At 41.1% G+C, this 18,715-nt stretch overlaps 1 protein-coding gene across 5 annotated transcripts in view; it reads left to right on the top strand.

Annotated features, from left to right (window-relative positions):
• Positions 1–10,093: 10,093 nt before the first annotated feature.
• Rufy3 (RUN and FYVE domain containing 3) overlaps positions 10,094–18,715 on the top strand; it is a 76,568-nt gene continuing 67,946 nt past the window's right edge. For 2 of the 5 annotated variants that reach the window (XM_090343464.1, XM_090343469.1), the window contains exon 1: positions 10,094–10,562. In XM_090343464.1, coding sequence (XP_090199590.1) covers positions 10,244–10,562 — 319 coding nt within the window. In that variant the 5' untranslated portion in view covers positions 10,094–10,243. The remainder of the gene's footprint in view (positions 10,563–18,715) is intronic. The other 3 variants (XM_090343465.1, XM_090343462.1, XM_090343460.1) reach the window with 3 other exon arrangements.

Below are 18,715 nucleotides of genomic sequence, written 5' to 3'. Positions count from 1 at the left end.
TGATTGTGTTCATATATAATACGTAATCTGAAGTTTAAACATTCTTGTTATCAGAAATTTGCGTTGTTGCTTAGCTTTGCTTTTCAATTTAAGATCACTAAATTGTGAGAGCTGTAAGAAATAGGCTTAGAAGATAGCCTATCGAATTGTGGAGCTTTAGTTAAAAGTGGAAAAAGAAAATTATAGTCCTTCATAATGAGGTAAAAATTGTTTCCCCTTCTTTGGTGATTTACAGTGATTACTGTTTTTATTCATACTTGGTTTGCTGAAACCTTGGTAAGTAATTTACATTTTTCTTTATAGTGTAATCTGGTCTTTATAATGGAAAATATTGATAACCTAAAATACTTAATGTAAAGAAAAATCAGTCTTCCTATGACACTGTTAATTCATTAAATATTCTACTATAACTGCTAGAGATACACTCACCAAGTATGGCTGTATATTGAAGAGGATGATAATGAAATTCTGTGAAGGTACCTTTCTAAGGGGTACATCTGCTTGAGAATTAAACCCAAACTAACTTAATTTGAGCAGTTATTTGCTTTAACTGGCTAACAGTTACTTTCTAAGAGACATGCCAAATTACTTTCTTATGAGTAAAAAGTAGGTAAGTAAAAGTATCTGAGTACTTACTAAGATACTTTTATGGACATCTTATTTTCACATTCCTTAACCCTAGTAGTAAATTTTGTCCTTTTAAATGGATGAAGAAACAGTAGCAAAGAGAACTTATTTTCTCCCAAGTCTCCTAAATATTAAGACTTGAGTAGGATTTCAGCCCAGCCTTTCTAGCCACCCCTGTACTTCCTTTCTGGTAAAGTACAGGTTTTGGAGTTACTTACCTGCGTGATGTTTAATTGCTGCATTTAATCAAGAAGCTTTCTAATTGATTTAAGAGTAGAGTGTAGATACACTATTCAAGTTCTTAAACCAACTTTGTCACTGAAAATGTATGACTTTATGTAGTCATTCACTGTCTTTTCCTCAGTCTTTTCATCTAAAACCAGAATAATAAGTATTATTCAGCTTTGTAGTGGTATGTGGATTAAGTGAACTAATATATGTGAAATATTACATACGAATCTCCTAGTAAGTATTGCGTTATCAGTAGGAAATTAGTGTGTTAAATTTGGGAAAGGGGAGGACATGAAGAGAAAATCTGGGACAAGGCCAAAAAGAGGATATTTAAATGATTGGTATTGTATGTCAATCCCTGCAATATCTATATAATTGTGAGAACAAAATGTTTAAAGGAAAAATCTTACATAAGAACATGGGGGGAAAATTTAAGGTTATATCAGATAACCTTCAGCTACTTCACAACATTTATATAATTACTGATTCATCATTTTGAAATAGCTAGGATATAGACAGTGATGTACTATATTACCAAAATAAAAAGGTGGCTTTGTGTGATGTGAGCAAATAGCAAAAGAAGTTGCTGGGTTTATTTTTAACCAAAATGATTGTGTTCATATACAGTATACAATCTGAAATGTAAATATTCTTAACAGAACTTTGGATTATTGCTTAGTTTAATTGCTTTTCAATTTAAGATCACTAAATTGTGAGAGCAATGCAAACATCCTTGGAATACATTATGGTGTCTGAAAAGTTTACATCTTCAAAAATTCATATTTTAATGAATTTTATTTATTTTGGCCAGTCCTGGTGCTTGAACTCTGGGCCTGAGCCCTGTTCATTGGCTTTCTCAAGGCTATAGCTCTAGCACTTAAGCCACAGCACCACTTCTGGCTTTTTCTCTGTATGTGGTACTGAGGAATCGAACCTTGGTCTTTGAGTATCTCAGCAAGCACTCACTAGGCCAAACTCCCAGCCCTTAATGAGCTTTTAAAGAACACAATATGATGGGCTGGGATTTTGGCTTGTCTGGCATGCACACTACCGCTAGGCCACACTCCCAGCCCCTGTAGTCTTAATAATTAGGTAACAAGTTATTTTATTACATACCACAAATGAAACCTTTGATATATCTAAGAGCGACTGCAACCCTTGCCAATTCTATGAAATGAAAAAAATGTACCAATGGTCTGGTGGTATGGCTTGAATGGTAGAGCAAAGCAATTAAGTCCTGATTTCAGTCTCCAGTATAGCCAAGAAAAAAAAATGCGCTGTGACAAACACTTGCCTAGCATGTACAAGGTCTTGGGCTTAACCCCATTTGTTTGTTTTTTTTAATTTAATTTTATTTTTTTGTGAGTCATGGAGCTTGAACTCGGCCTGGGTGCTGTCCCTGAGCTCTTCAGTTCAAGGCTACCATCCTACCCTGGAGCCAAGTCCCATTTCCCATTTTCTAGGAATTAATTGGAGATGAGTCTCAGGTTCTTTTGTGCTGGGCTGGCTTTGAACCGATCCTCAGATGTCAGCCTCCTGAGTAGGATTACAGGCATGAGCCACTGTGCTGGATTTAACCCCATTTAAAACAAAAGGTATACAAGTTAACTACCGAGATAATTCAGGAAGGGGTGTCATAAAAATGTAAGGGATCACAGTAAATAGTGATCAATGATATGAAGAAAAGCATGTATAATTCGGTTAAAATTTCAAGCCCACCTGAAAAACTCACATAATGTTTCTCTCAGCGAGGTGTGGTGGCTGATGGCTCACACCTGTAATCCTAGCTAATCAGGAGGCTGAGATCTGAGGATCCAGGTTCAAAACCATCAAGGGCACTAAAGAATATGAGATTCTTATCTCCAATTAACCTCTAAAAAACAGGAAGTGGGGCTTGGCTCTAGTATAACAGGGTAGCCTTAAACTGAAAAGCTCAGGGACAGCACCAGGCCAAGTTCAAGCCCCATGACCCATCAAAAATTGAATAGATAAATGTTTTTCTTACATGGGCAAGCCCTTTTCCTACTGAACTGTACCCCTACAGTCCTACCCCATCCCTACTACATCCTTGTAGATATCCAGTCCAGTTTAATACTTGTTATAGCTACTCTGACTGCACAGCCCAAGCTGACCTCCAGCTCTAGCATTGGCCTCCTGATATGCATCACCATGTCTGCTGTCATTACATTAGTGATACATTCCAAGTATTTGCTATTTGCTTCAAAATGATATATAGTGAATTAAAATTTGGCACACTACAAAAGGACTAGAGAGCTAGAATTAAGGTATAGAGTTCTTGGTAGCAAGTGCAAGACCCTGGGCAAGAGAGTAGAACTACCTAACAAGCAGACAGCCCTCCAACACCAGTATACACACACACACAAACAGACACAGCCAGATGTAGGGCCTGGAAGTTTGGCCTAGTGGTAGAGGACTTGTCTAGCATGGATAAGTCATGGGTTTGATTCCTCAGTACCACATATATAGAAGAAAAAAAAAGCTAGAAGTGGTGCTATGGCTCAAGTGGTTGAGTTCTAGCCTTGAGAAAACCTAAGGATAGTGCTCAAGCCCTGAACCCAAGTCCAGGACTGGCAAGGAAAAAAAAACCAAGGGAACTAATAAATGCTTGCACATTAAAAATTTAGCAGGTGTGCCGGGAGTTTGGCCTAGTGGTAGAGTGCTTGCCTAGCATGCACAAAGACCAGGGTTCAATTCCTCAGTACCACATACATAGAAAAAGCCAGAAATGGTGCTGTGGCTCAAGTGGCAGAGTGCTAGCCTTGAGTAAAAACCTCAAGGACAGTGCTCAGGCTCTGAGTTCAGTCCCCATGACTGGCATACACACAAAAAAAACCAAAAATGTAGCCGGACACTGGCTCGTATCTATAATACCAGGATCTGGAGATCTGGAAGATGGTTCAAAGCCAGACAGTAGGTTGGGCGTGGCTTAGTGGTAGAATGCTTGCCTAGCATGTATGATTTGATTGATTCCTCAGTACCACATAAACAAATCTAGAAGTGCACTGTGGCTCAAGTGGTAAAGCCCTGACATTGGACACAGAGAGGCTCCGGGACAGCTGAACCCCCTTTGTCCTGCATTTCAACACAAAAGCTGGGCATGGTGGTTCCTTTCTGTAATCGTCCACAGAAGCAGTTCAGAATGACTTGGGCAAAATACTTAACAAACCCTGTTGGAAAAAATTAACCTATAAGACCTTGAGCTGTGATCCTCAGATTTCAGGGTCCTAAGTAGCTAGGGTGACAAGGGTATGGCTCAAATGGTAGAGCACCTCCATAGCAAGCACTAACCTCTTGAGTTCAAGCCCATTACTAATATGTATGCATATATGGTTTTATGTTATGTAAGCATTTAATTTTACATTTATGTAAATATGTTAATATTTTTAAAATTATTTTATTAGAGAATTTATTAACATTGATTTTTACATCATATTTTAAATGACAAGTTTAACAAATAAGTGTTCAAGGAGGGAATCTATTTACAATCACTGGGACTTAGTATTTAGAACTTAATCAAAATTAGGCTAAGGGTTTGTATGTCATAGAAACATGTTAATTTTTATATGTGTATGTTATGTAGTGTGTGGATGTAATTTCAGTACTCGGGAGGCAGCAAGATTACATGTCAAGAATTGGATAGCCGAACTACATATACTTTTATATTTGCCAGTCCTGGGGGTTGAACTCAGGGCCTGAGCACTGTCCTTGGGCTTTCTCAAGGTTAGAGCTCTACCACTTGAGCCTGCTTTTTTTTTTTTTTTTGCAATGTATGTGTTACTGAGAAAATGAACCTGGGTCTTTGTGCATGCTAGGCAAGCACTCTACCACTAGGCCAAACTCCTGGCCCAAAAAGAGACTATTTTTTCAAATATATCAAGAACCCATGGTTCATCCTTGTAATCCTAGCAACTCAGTACCCTGAGATTTGAGGATCGCTGTTTTGTTGTTGTTTTTGCCAGTTCTGGGGCTTGAATTCAGGGCTTGGGCACTGTCCTTGGACAAAAAAAAAAGAAAAAAAAAGCTGGGAAATTAGCCATGAACCTTTGGGAAGAAATGAAAATTTAAATTAAGGCAGAGATGATTGACTAAATAATGGATTAGAAAGAAACCTCAAAAATTTAGAGAACATAGTTGGACAAAGTTCAAAGGTAAGTAAAAGCAGCTAATCAAATAGCTTAAATAACACTTTTAATATACTAAACAATAAACAAAGTTTAATAAGGTCATATACAGCAGTCCCTTGAATTCTACTTCATAGGATATCTAAGGAATATAACATTGGTTTTGGTAAATCTTCATTAAAAAATACCAGGTTTGGTTAAGATGGACACCAGAGGCTCATGCCTGTAATCATAACCACTCAAGTGGTTCAGATCTTTGGATCATGGTTTGAAGCTAGCCCTGACAAGAGAGTTCATGAGACTCATTTCTAATTAACCACCAAAGAGCCAGAAGTGAAGCTGTGACACTAGTAGAGCATTAGCATTGAGGAAAGAAAAAAAAAGTGCAGAGATAGTACCCTGGCCTTGAGTTCAATCCCAGGACAAAAATCCCGGTCAAAGTAATGCTTAAGTTTTTGTTTGTTGTTGTGGTTGTCGTCATCATTGTTTTTTGTTTTTCCTACGGGGGCTTGAAGTTGATGGCCCAGCACTCTTGCTTGGTTTTTTCACTCAAAGCTGGTACTCTACCACTTAAGCCACAGTTCCAATTCCACCTTTTCTGGCTTGTTGGAAATAAGTCTTAAGTTGATTTTGACCCTTAATCCTTAGATTTTAGCCTCTTGAATAGCTAAGTTTATAGGCACAAGCCACCAGAACCCAGTAAGGTTTTAGAAAAAGTCAATCAGTGAGCAAGAGTCATCAAAAGCTGGTAGTTCAAATGGAAAGTGCAATGGATTCTCTGTGTATTCACATTTGCGACATACTAATTGGTATAAGTAGATTTATGTATTTACTAAGTTTAACGAAGTCTTAAGTTGACTACCTGGCTTTCAAATAAGACTTTCAAAGTAATACATAATGTAAAGCAAATGATTCAAGAAAACTATTGTTTTAGAATCATCCTGAAAAAGAATATGATTCTTCTTAAGTGATTATCTTTGCTGATTCCAATCATTAAAAAAACCATACAAACAATACAGGATCAACTATAGCATTAATATCTATAAGCCTTGTAATATAAAATATATTAAATATTGTCAAGATCACAAAAAGACATTTGAGTGCTTGTGGATCATACCTGTTAACACTAGCTGAGATCTGAAGATCAGTGTTCAAAGCCAGCCTTAACAGGAAAGTCTCTGGAATTCCTATCTCTGATTAACCACCAAAATGCCAGAAATGGAACTGTGGCATTAAACTTGATCAGAAAAGCTAAGGGATAATACCCAGGCCCTAAATTTAAAAAAACATACATGGTGGAGCTGACGAGTGGTCTATGTGGTACACTGCCTGCCCAGCAAGCATGACTTCAAGCCCTAATACCCCTGAGGACAAACAAATAGAAACAAAATGAGAGTGAGGCAACTTGCTTTGTTTCATAAGAAAAAAGAGCTAGATTCTTAATGATGATGCTTAGATTTTTGTCACTTCAAAATTACAGGAACGGGCTAGGAGCATAGCCTAGTGCTTGCCTAGCATGCACGAAGCCCTGGATTCAATTCCTCAGTACCACATACACAGAAAAAGCCAGAAGTGGTGCTGTGGCTCAGGTGACAGTCACTAATCCTGAGTAAAACCTGTCCAAGGACAGTGCTTAAGCCCTGAGTTAAAGCTTCAGGACTGGCAAAAAAAAAAAAAAAAAAATACAGGAAGATGCTCTATATTTTCAAGAAGGAACACCACATTAAGCTTGTTTTTGTTTTTTTTTTAATCTTGGCTTAATAGCTGAGTCAGCCTATTACGTCACTGTCACTAATGGGAAGCTGTAATTATTGATCTAAAAGCTAAAAGCATAAGAAACTAGAAACCATCTACCTTTAAAGAAAGTTCACAAATAGCCTTGCCTGTAAATTTTAAACGACTAGCATCTCAGCTTATTTTTTTATTCATTATTCTGCCACTTCATTAATGGCAATAAAACATAGAACCTTTTGTCAAAGCAGAGGGGCATGGAAACCAAATCAAGATTCTATAGTATATCAATGTTTCCATATCTATCAGTGCCTTAAGAAAGAAAAGCGCTGATAGCACTTAACTAGATAGCCTTTCATGCTTTGGTGACTACCCTGGCTTAGAGTCTGCTTACAATGGTATAAGTGTAAACTCTTGCTAAATTCAAATTCTTTTTCCTTTTTTTTTTTTTTTTTTTTTTTGTTAAAGACAGGATCCTCCCTAGATAGACCAGACTGACCTCAAGTGATCTTCCTGCCTTAGCCTCTGGAGTGCTAGGATTATAGGCTTATGCCACTGTGTCTAGACAAATTCTGGGCAAAATATAAAGGAGCCTGACAAAATAAAATGATCTTTGTGAATTTCTGCAAGTAAAAATGAATAAAAGGAATAAAAGGTCCAGTTAAGCAGCTGGGAGTGTGGCCTAGTGGTAGAGTGCTTGCCTAGCATGCACAAAGCCCTGGTTCAATTCCTCGGTATCACATACACAGAAAAGGCTGGAAGTGGCACTGTGACTCAAGTGCTGGCCTTGAAAAAGCTCAAGGACAGTGCCCAGGCCCTGAGTTAAAAAAAAAAAAAAAGCGGGGGGGGGGGGGGGGGAGGGGGGGGCGGGGGAAGCGGCTGGGAATTTGGCCTAGTGGTAGAGTGCTTGCCTAGCATGCACAAAGACCCAGGTTGGATTCCTAGGTAATACATACATAGAAAAAAGCCACAAGTGGGGCTGAGGCTCAAGTGGTAGAGCTCTAGCCTTGAGAAAGTCCAAGGACAGTGCTTAGGCCTTGAGCTCAAGCCCAGGACTAGCCAAAAAAAAAAAAAAAATCTAGTTAACCATACACATTAAAGCTATCTGTTTACATAAAAATCAAATAAACAAAAAATCCCCTGGCTGTGATTACCCATCCCTGAGTTTAAAAAAAAAAAAACCTTGAAGATTTGTTTGTTAAACTTGTCATTTAAAACATGATGTAAAAATCAACATTAATAAATTCTTTAAAAAATAAAAGCTATATGTCTGAACTCAATTTTATTCCAAAAATACAATCATTGCCCTGAGCAGCATAACCTAAGATATCATAAGGACATCTGCTCAGCCATGTTCATTGCTGCACTATTCACAATACCCAAGCAATGGAAATAACCCAGATGCCCCACTATAGATGAATGGATACAAAAAGTCTGGTACATATATACAATGGAATTCTACATAGCCACCAGACAAGATAAAATAATGGCATTCGCTGGGAAGTAGATGAAACTAGAGCAAATGTTGATTGAGATAAGTCAAGACCAAAGGAACAAAAGGTGCATGGTCTCCTTGATATGTGGATATTAGATCCAAACCGTACAAGAGTGATTACTCAATATTCGGTCTTGGAGAGATATAAATATAACTATATAGACACAAAAATCTATGATGGGATATGTGCTCTATAGACCTAATGTTATATACAGCGATATGTATCTATGACAAAGTCTCAGCTTAATTATGTTCTGAAATTTATGTGCCCATAACTGTAGAGATTCCCTTCTTGAGTAATTGTTAAACATGGCATTTGAAATATGATGTAGAGTCAGCGTTAATAAATTTCTTTTAATTAAAAAAATACAATCGTTTGCAATTCCTAAATGGCAAATGTCTTTATCAAGACTCATTCTCATAAAAAGATTAAAATAAAGCAAGTCATATATTGCATACCCTATACGGAACCATTATTATATCTTTATATATATTATATATATTTATATATTACATATACCATTATTGTATCTTTTATTTACTGCTCAAAACATCTCTGAATAAATAATGTAACCATTTTAACGAAGAGGACAAATAACTTACTCAAGTAGGTAGAAGGGTTAGGGATCAACAGGTTAGGGGAATGCTAGAAACTTAAGCCTACTAATAAAATGTGTAAAGGTTGCTTGAGGACAGCTTCTTATAAACATTTTCCTTTTTGACATTTCATGTTGAAAAGACTTGATGAAGGACAGTATTTTAAGTCTTACTCAAGAGTACAGTAACAACAAAAAGATTTACTTGCTTTCCAGAGAAATTTACCTTGGAAGCAGATGGGCAAAATGTTACACAGCGGTGATTTTTTCTTAACTGATTCAATCAACCTAGATTCTGTGTCAGCATTTTGCACCCCATAAACGAAGCTAATGAGCTAGGAATCGAACAGAAAATGTAGCTGTGGCTTGAGGCTATATAGCTCAGTGGAAGAGAGCTTGCAAACCAGGCTCAGGAATCCTAGGTTTTGAACCCCAGCTCCCCTATGAGAGCAATGACAGTAAATGGTAAGTTTGTGAGAAAGGAGTGTTTACTCTGAGCAGTTACTGAATCAGTGATCACTGATTCAAATATTCGAAATAAAACAACAGAGGCGACTTACTAACAAAACAGCGACGCTGGAAATGTGTAAACACGCAAGTGTCATCTCTTCTAAACCAGTTGTCTTAAAATGCGCTCCTTCACCCCGCCCGGGGTGGCTGGCACCCCGAACCTCAGCAGGCAGAGGGGAGGAGGCACGGGGATCACCATTCCGGCCAGCTGGGCCCCGTTTCAAAGACAAAAACAACAATCTTGAGAAATGCACCGCTGAGCCTCCAGAACAAGGGAACCCCGGGGAATTGAAGCCAGAGCTGATAAGAAGTCCACACGAGGCTCGGGCCGGGGGAACAATGGCCTCGGAAGCGAGTCTCCCTCCGGGGACTCGTCCTACAAAGGGCTCCAGCATTCAAACCGCGAGCGAACCGTTGAAGCCAGTGCAGGGCAGGGGGCCAACACGACGCGGGGAGGGAGGCCCTTCCCAAATCACCCCCGCGCCCCCGAGCTGCCCGGGGCCGGCGGTTACACGGCAGCACGCCGCTCATCCGCGCCCCCCGCCCCCTCTCCAGCGCCCGGGGCCCCGGCACACCTGTCGGCCCGGCGGGGAAGGAGGGGCCCAAGGGCAGCCCCGTGCCGGGCCGCGGAGGGCGCGGGCGGCGGGGAAGACGCTGCCCCCTAGGGGAGCCGAGCCGCAGGCCCGGCCCGGCGGGAGGGGCGGGCGCAGGAGGCGGCCGCTGGGCAGGCCGCGCCGTCGGGCGGGCGGGGCGGTCCTCCAGCCGGCCGGGACCGGAGCGGCGGCGGAGGAAGGTGGCGGCGGCGGCGACGTCGGCCAGGAAAAGACAGGACGGGACGGGAATCCCCGGCCGCTTCTGGCTGTGACCCTTGGCTCCTCAGCCCAAGGGCGGCAGCCGCGGACGGACCGAGCATGGCCGAGTCCCCGCCGCCGCCCACCGCGGATGCCGAAAGTTGCAGTGGAGAGCTGAAGAGCGGCGGGGAGCGGCGGCCGGAGGAGCCGCCCGGCGCCGCGGACCGAGAGGGAGAGGCGGGGCACTCGGAGCCCGGCTCACCGGCGGCCGCCCCCTTCTTCCTCCTCTACCCGGGCGATGGAGGCGCTGGCTTCGCGGCGCGCCCGCCGCCGCCGCCACAGCGCGCCTGGAGGACGCCGCCGTCACCCGGCTCCCCGCTGCCCTTCCTGCTGCTGAGCTACCCGAGCGGCGGCGGCGGCGGCGGCGGCGGCAAGCACCGTGAGTGGCAGGGGACGGGGACGCCGGCGGGGATCCAGGCACGGGTCCCGCGGAGCTCCGCCTCCCGCGGGGACTCGGAGCCGGGCGGGCCGGAGAGGCGGGGGGCGGCCGTGGGAGGGCGGGCGCCGAGTGGTTTGCCTGCGAGCGTCCCCAGGCCGCGGGCTCCCTCCCTCCCTCGGGCCGCCGCGCTCGCGCTCCGCGTCCCCCACGTGCTCGGGCGAGGCGGGCAAGGAGGGGTGGCCGGGGCGGGGAAGAGGTGCGGCGGCCCCGCGGGGGCTCGATCCCCGGCTCCGGGGGGCCCGGCCGGTCCTCCAGCGCCGCGCGTGCGGGCTGACGGGGCCGCGGGGGCTGGGGTAGGTGTGGCGGTCGCGCCTGGGCAGCCTCCGCGCCGCTAGTGATTTCTTTTTTTTTTTAAACGAGCTTTCTCCAGTACGTGACAGCGCCATTCTCTCTCCTGGGAGGAGAAATGGGGAGCGAGGAGGAGACTGGAAGGGAAAAGTGTGGCTTGGGAAAGGCACCTCCCCAGGTGGGGTCTTTTGTTAGGGAGCGGCTTCCGCGATGCCTAGTCACTGTCACACGCCGTGGGGTCCCCGGGCACTGCCCAGCCCACCCGGGTGGCGTGGAGTCCGCGGGTATTCATCGCCACTCGCACCCAGCCAGCGGGTCTGGGGCTGGGAACGAAGGTGAGGACTCTTGAAAGAGTATGCGATCTGGCTTCCAAGAGTTATGGAAATGTCGCTGGCCATACAAGATAGGCTGTAGACGCCAAGGTGTGGGTGGGTGGGTGGGGGACCCCTCTGAAGAGTCCTCAAAGAGAAACTTGCCCAGAGGGAAGAGAAGGCTCCTCCCCGTACTCCTCTGTTTTTAAAGTGGGGGCCCCCTGCAAATCTTTTCACCAGCTCTGTCCTGCCAGGAAACTTTGACTTGCTCTCTCTGCATCCGATCCAACCCCTTGGTGACGATAAGCCATTGTTGATGGCTTACATTTACTATGTAATGTGATTATACGCCTACTATGTCTCTGTAGGCATATTAAATATGATGAGGATACCCAAAGATCACATAATCTATCCTTAGTGCTAGTTTAAGAAAAGGAATAAAGGGATCGAGATTCCTTATACACTAAAGTCAAGTGCTTTAGCCAATTTTCAAAGATCCAAAACTGAGTCAGGGCCCCAGCCCCTAGTCCAAAGTTACTTCACTTTACCTCTGACCAAGTGGTAAAGTGGACCAAGAGGACCACTGGCTAAGAAACTTTGTAAAACAGACGTCTTTGGGAGTGCTTTGCACTTATCTCCAAGTGGGAGTGAACCTCTAACTCCCTCATAATTGAACAAGTCTTGTGAATAGAAGGGGTGAATATGGCAGATAAGGATATACTCAATGCTGACTACTTTTCATTTTCTAAGGAATCAGCTTTCTCCTTTTTACTTTAAGCACAACCATTTTTTCTTCTTTAAAATTAAAATTCTGCTTCTGTGTCACCTCCTTATTAACCACATCACTATAAGGTGAAGATGAGCCTGTCTGTGCTGTAACAATGTGACACCACGTTAGATATAGAAGAATTTTTCAACTGGGCTAGGATGTAGCTAGCAAGCCAACGTCCTGGGTTTGATCCCCAGTAACAAAAAAGAAAAAGACAACAAAAATAGAGTTAAAAAAAAGACCCAAACAGAAGAAATTTTCAACTGTTGGCCCGTATTGTGGGTAGTATCTGAATTGTAGTTTACTTATTTGACTCCTCATGAAGGTGAACTTTTTTTTAAGTGTTGTTAGAAATTGGGACCTAAGTACGATAACAACAGGAATAAAAGACTTTTATGATCTCTTACTGTGACTTAAAAGGTATATGGAGGCTTACTGAATTATGGAATGATTTGGCAGCACATAGAAGTTTTCTGACTATAATTTTGGTAGATTTGGGGGAATTTTTGTATGGTTTTGGTGCTACTGGGGTTTGAACATCATTGCGAGTACAACTCCAGACCTAGTACATGAAAGTTTTCAAAGTTTCTCATGATCTTCATTACTGAAATAGTTGATCAGTGTGTAAGTATTCAGAAAACATGCAGATTGCACTTCCTCTGCTTTTAAAAAGCAGTCACAACCCACAATATATCTATATCTCTATATAGATATAGAGGGACTCACTATATATAATTTTATTGTATTTATATGATTTACTGAAAGTACTTCTTGTTTTAAACATTGAGTTTTATTTTATATAATTGAGAACATACCTAAAAAAGAATACTCTAGAAAGTGTCCTGGTGTCTCCGGGATTCTTCCTATAATGTATCTGAGGTCTTCAGACTGGACTCATGGACTGAGCACTGTCCTTGGGTGTTTCTCAAGGCTAGTGAGCCTCTTGAGCCACAGTACCAGATCTTTGTGCATGCCAGGAAAGCACTCTACTACTAGGCCAAATTCCCAGCCCCAGATATTAAGTTTTAAAAAGACCACTCACATATTTATCTTGACACAGGATGTTATGATGTAGCCCAAGCTGGTTTCAATCTTAGTTCTCTTACCTGAAGCCTTTGATTACAGGCATGGATTTATCACTTTAATTACCAGCACAGCACTTGAATTCACATTCAACACCAAATGAGAATTGTAGGGACTGATAACTGCTTCCTCAGCACCCAATTATTTGTTTATTTTTGTTGAGGCAGATTCTATTCTTTACCCCAAGAATGCCACAAAGTTATGACTATCCTGCTTGCCTCAGCTCCCTGAATGCTGGCACCAGAGGTTTGTACTTCTGGACAAGCATTTTTTAAAAAATTTTTTTGTTCCAGGCCTTGAACTCAGGGCCTGGACACTGTCCTTGGACAGAGCTCAAGGCTAGAGCTCTGCCACTTGAGCCACCGTACCACTTCCAGCTTTTTCTATGTATGTAGTAGCGAGGAATTGAACCTGGTCTTCATGCATGCTAGGCAAGCTCTCTATCACTAGGCCAAACTCCTGGCCCCTGGACAAGCATTTTTAATAGATTTTTTTTTTCTTTCTTTTTTCAGTGTTGGAGATTCATCACTTGTTCATCCTGGGCAAGCACTATACCACTAAAATAACATCCTTACCCCTTCTCATCTCCCAATTTTTAACTGCATAATAGTTTGTTAAGGGCTGGGAAATGGTGGCTCATCCCTTAACCCTAGTTCAGGAGGCTGAAATCTGAGGATTGTAGTTCAAAGCCAGCCCAGGGAAGTAACATACATGAGACTATTATCTCCAGTTAACCACCAAAAAATTGGAAGTAGTACTGTGGCTCAAAAGTGGAAGAGCACTAGCCTTGAGCAAAATAGCTCAGGGATAGCACCTAAGCCCTGATTTCAAGCCTAACAATTTATCTTTTTTTTTCTTTGTTTTGTTTTTTGCCAGTCCTGGGCCTTGAACTCAGGGCCAGAGCACTATCCTTGGGCTTTCCTCAAAGCTAGCACTCTACCACTTGAGCCACTCCCTGCCCAAACCTAACTATTTTTTTTAAAGTATTAAGAAACATATTTAAGAAATTGTAACTATACTCAGGTTTTTTTCTTTCTGCCAGTCCTGGGGCTTGAACTCAGGATCTGGACCCTGTCCCTGAGCTTCTTTTGCTCAAGGTTAGCACTCTACCATTTGAGTCACAATGCCACTTCTGGCTTTTTCAGTTTATGTAGTACTGAGAAATGGAACCCAGAGCTTCATGTATGCTAGGCAAACACTACCACTAAACCACACTTCCAGCCATGCTCAGATATTTTCTATTAACATTTGCAGTTCAAAAGCTGTGGTATTTTTGTTTGTTTGTTTGTTTTCTTTTGCCAGTGCTGGGCCTGAGCACTATCCTTGGACTTTCTCAAGGCTAGAGCTCTACCACATGAGCCTCAGCATAACTTCCAGCTTTTATGTATGTGATATTGAGGAATCGAACCCGGGTCTTCGTGCTTGCTAGGCAAGCACTCTATCACTAGGCCAAACTCCCAGCCCAAAAGCTGTGTTTTTAAATTACAGTGCTGAAAATTTCTTTTGAAGTTATACAATCCGGAAAGGTTACTGAAAATTTTTAGGGTTTGTGATTAGGGCCATAAAATATGATAAAATGCACATATATCAACATGTTGAGAGTATGAAAGAAGACTTTTGATGTATGTTATTAGGTTATGTTCCTCTCTGAATCTTTGACTACTGCTTATCTACTTGTTTTTTATGTTTCTGACATTTAAATCTGATTCTCTTAGTATATCTTTTACAAATTGTAAAAAAAAAAAATCTAAGTACACATAACTCTCTTCTCATTGCTTCAATGTTCTATTATAAAGGTACATCATACAAAGTACTTTTTTTGTGAACCCAATCTCATCATGCTTACTTGTTCCTGATAGGAATCTTCAAGTTTCATGAGTTCATAACACAAAATTGCTTGTATTATTTTTGACCTTCCATGCCAATTTCTCATCAACTATCTAAAAAACAGTTAATTGCATGCCATCATGAAATATTTTAAAACTTTTTCCCCCATCTAATGTTAGATGGCTGCTGAAGAATGGACAGAAAATTGTTTCTCCTCAGAGACATTCCTGCTATTTGCCTAGTTCACAGCTTCTATTTACAATAATTCTCTTTTCAACTCCTAGAGTGCCATTTGTGTTGAAAAGCCAGTGCCATGCAAATAGCCCACATTTCTGCTTTTGCTTTTCGATCTTTCAGTTTCAGCAGTATACAAAAAGTGTCCACGTACAAAGAAAGAACTTTCTTACTCTGTGTGTACTCTGCAATGGGAAGGGGATAGGAAAAAAAAAAATTGAAAAAGACTAGTTATGTTACTGTGACTACCTAGTGCAGAGTATACTAAGCAGTGAGGGTCAGGGTAGTATATTGAGATGGATGTGATTGACTGTCACGCATGCCTTTGAAGAATCCTTAATATGGAGTAGGAACTCCAAATTTACATATAAACTCAGCATTCAGTGTTTACAGGAGGAACAACACTGTTTCTGTGTTTACAGTTTTATTTGCATATTTGGGGGTATTTATGTGTTTAAATATTTAATTTAACTCAATTGTAGTTATATTTAAATAATTATGAAAAGACCCAAAATCTTTTGAAAACTCTCAGGAATGCTGGCCAAGATGGTGTTCCTCTTGGAAAAGCCATTTAGTAACTGCCTGGATGCCAGCTTGATAGCTGTGCTTACCAGAAAGTCAATAGAGCTAATCAACCTTGATCTGGTGTCTGGCAAGAAAGTAATTCAGCCTGCATGCTAATGCAGTGAAAATGACAGGAAAGTTGAAATATACTTTGAATAGACTGAAAGCACTCTTCTTTTGGGTAAGAATTTCAGTGATTTCATGTAATTATAGTCATGTTTCCTGTGTGTTTCTAGAACTGTGAAAAGCAGAAACACTTGTTGTAATGAGGTGGGCTGACCTATACTTATGGCCTACTTTGTGTCAAGTATCACCCTAATAAGCATTTTATTTACATTATCTCATTTAGTTTCTAACTAGTGTTATCTCTATTATTTCCTTTTTGTAAGTGAAGAGACAGACTAGTAATTTGGCAAGGTTACTTAGTCTCTTAGTGGTGAGAGTAGTGGTGAAGAAATTTGGTCTTCAGATTGTCCATGGTCCACTAGGGTGCACTCCCCACCCCATCCCACAACTGGAAGCAAGTGGTAGATGGGAGCCTTCCTTTCAAGCCACAGTCTGTTTTCTTACTCACTAGTTGCTTATTCAACAAAACTCTTATCTGGAAAAATGAAAAAAATCAATGAGATTCAAAAGCCACCAATTTGATAGAACAGTCCATATAAGACAGGGATTTTGAGATTTCTTAAGCACTTGTAATTATCTATTGCCTTGCCTTATTCTATATCCCTAGTAGTTAATCCATTTACATGATAAGTGAATGAATCTGGTATACACTCTTGGAAAAAGCTTGTATCATATCTCAGCACTTGGGAGAAGAATGAGAGTGGGAGGGTTGTGAGTTTGAGGCCAGCGTGATCTATGTATAAGAATACCCTGCCTCAAACAGAAGACAAGAGGGAAAAAGCCTCCTCTAGAATTGCTTTGGGTTTTTTGTTTGATTTTGAGAAAAAGGCTTACTCCAGGCTGTCTTTAAACACAATCCTCCACTTTCCAAGTGCTGGGATTACATGCATATACCACCATGCTCAGCAAAAAGACTTTTTGGTTGAGATATTCCATTGATGCAGTTTGATTTGGTAGAACTGAACTTTTGATATATATTTGGGGGTGGGGAATCAGGGAATGGGTCATGGGACTTGTATTAGGCCTGGGTGCTGTCCCAGAGCTCTACAGCTCTAGGCTACCGCCCTACCCTTGAACCAAGCTCCACTTCTGTTTTCTAGAGGTTAATCAGAGGTAAGAGTCTCAGCCCAGGCTGGCTTTGAATCTTCATCTTCTGCCTCAGCCTCCTGAGTAGCTAGGATTATAGCTGTGAGCCACTGCTCCCTGCTACTTTTGAGATATATATATATATATATTTGTGGTTGAAATCCCTGGAATATACAGTGCAACAATATAGACTGTTATAAAGTTATCTATCTGTAGCAATGAGCATCTGTTGAGGCTTGTATTTGGTAGATACTCTTTTATAAGTGGTGTACAAATAGACAAAATCTTCTCATGGAAGCTATACTGTTTGTGAAGCTAGGTATTTAGTTTCATTTTACAGTGAATGAATTGAGGCAAGAGGAGGATAAATTTCTCATTGTCATCTAGTAAATTTGTAACTTTGCTTTTGTAAAGCATTACTTACGACTACTGAGCCATGAAATCAGTTTTATTTTCATGTCTTATGCCAGTTAATTTTAACACTTTAAAGATGATAGATAGTAGTCTTTCTAGTGTTTTGTGTTTCTAACAAAAATTCAGCTTCTTGGATATTAATCATTTTATAGCTACTTTATGGTTATCTTGAGCCAGTATCTATAGAGTAACACTGAGCCTCCCAAGTATATAACTCCAAAGTAGAGAAATCCCACACTCAGCAGTAGACACAATGGATTTTGGTTCTGGGTAAGGAAGTGCTGTGGAGGGAAATAATCGTGATCCAAACCTTCCACTGATGTCAGCATGACTCATCAAAGGTACCCCATTAACACTAGTGAAACAGAGAGAAAGTAAGGTTATACTAAACATGTGAACCCATACCCACAGAGCCACAGGAACAGGAAAAGGGACTTTCTAGGTTTTGCAAGTTGATTTAGTTGACAAAATTTTAAGAAGTGCTGTGATAAACAGGAACATCATATACAGGAACTGGGAAACAAGAAATAAATACTCTAGACCCTTTTTCTCAAACCTGGTGAAAAGAATTAGTATGCATGAAACAAATCTGTTTCTGAAAAGTAACTAAACCTATCATTTAAAATAGAAAAAATGAAAATGAGTGACCATCAACATGAAAATGTATCAGAAAATTACTTATGTACATGAAATAGAATGTAACCGTGTGTGTGTGTGTGTGTGTGTGTGTGTGTGTGTGTGTGTGGTGTATATTAAAGCTACTAAAAAGGGGGAATCTTAGAAAGTGCACTCTTTAAGTGAAAGGCTTATAAGACATTGTATGCATCTTGAAACCCTTATAAAGATCAAAAAACTGAAAATAGATTCTGTAGGCATTCATATATTTGTATGTGTGTATATGTACACACACATATACAGGACCTCTTATTCTCACTCAACTTTTGTTTAAAGCTGGACTCTGCCAGTTAAACTATGTCTCCAAGCTAACATTTTTAAAGTAAGATAACCATCTCCATGAATTTAGAAGAGGTTGCTTTAAAAAGAAAGAAGAGAAGCACATAAACTTTTTAAGTTGTTGGTCCAGTTCTCCAGTTGAGCATTGATCTCATGAATAATGGTTAAATCTTTAAGGAATTAAAGTTCTATATTGAGTCTTATCTCTAAAGAAGGTCTTCAATGAATCATTTTAGAAAATGATTCTACCATTCTTTTTTCCTGCTTAAAAGTTTATTAAGTGTTTTTGTTTGTGCTGGTCTTAGGGCTTGAACTCAGGACCTGAGCTTTTTCACTCAAGGCTAGCACTCTATACCACTTGAGCTACAGCTACACTTGTGACTTTTTGGTGGTTAATTGGAGGTAAGAGTTTCATGGACTTTCCTGATAGGACTGGC

This window comes from Megascapheus bottae, chromosome 13, assembly GCF_031878675.1.
Source record: "Megascapheus bottae isolate mThoBot1 chromosome 13, mThoBot2.hap1, whole genome shotgun sequence".
NCBI classification, from domain to species: domain Eukaryota; kingdom Metazoa; phylum Chordata; class Mammalia; order Rodentia; family Geomyidae; genus Megascapheus; species Megascapheus bottae.
Note: the sequence above shows the minus strand (reverse complement) of the source record. Positions and strands in the feature narration are given on the sequence as shown.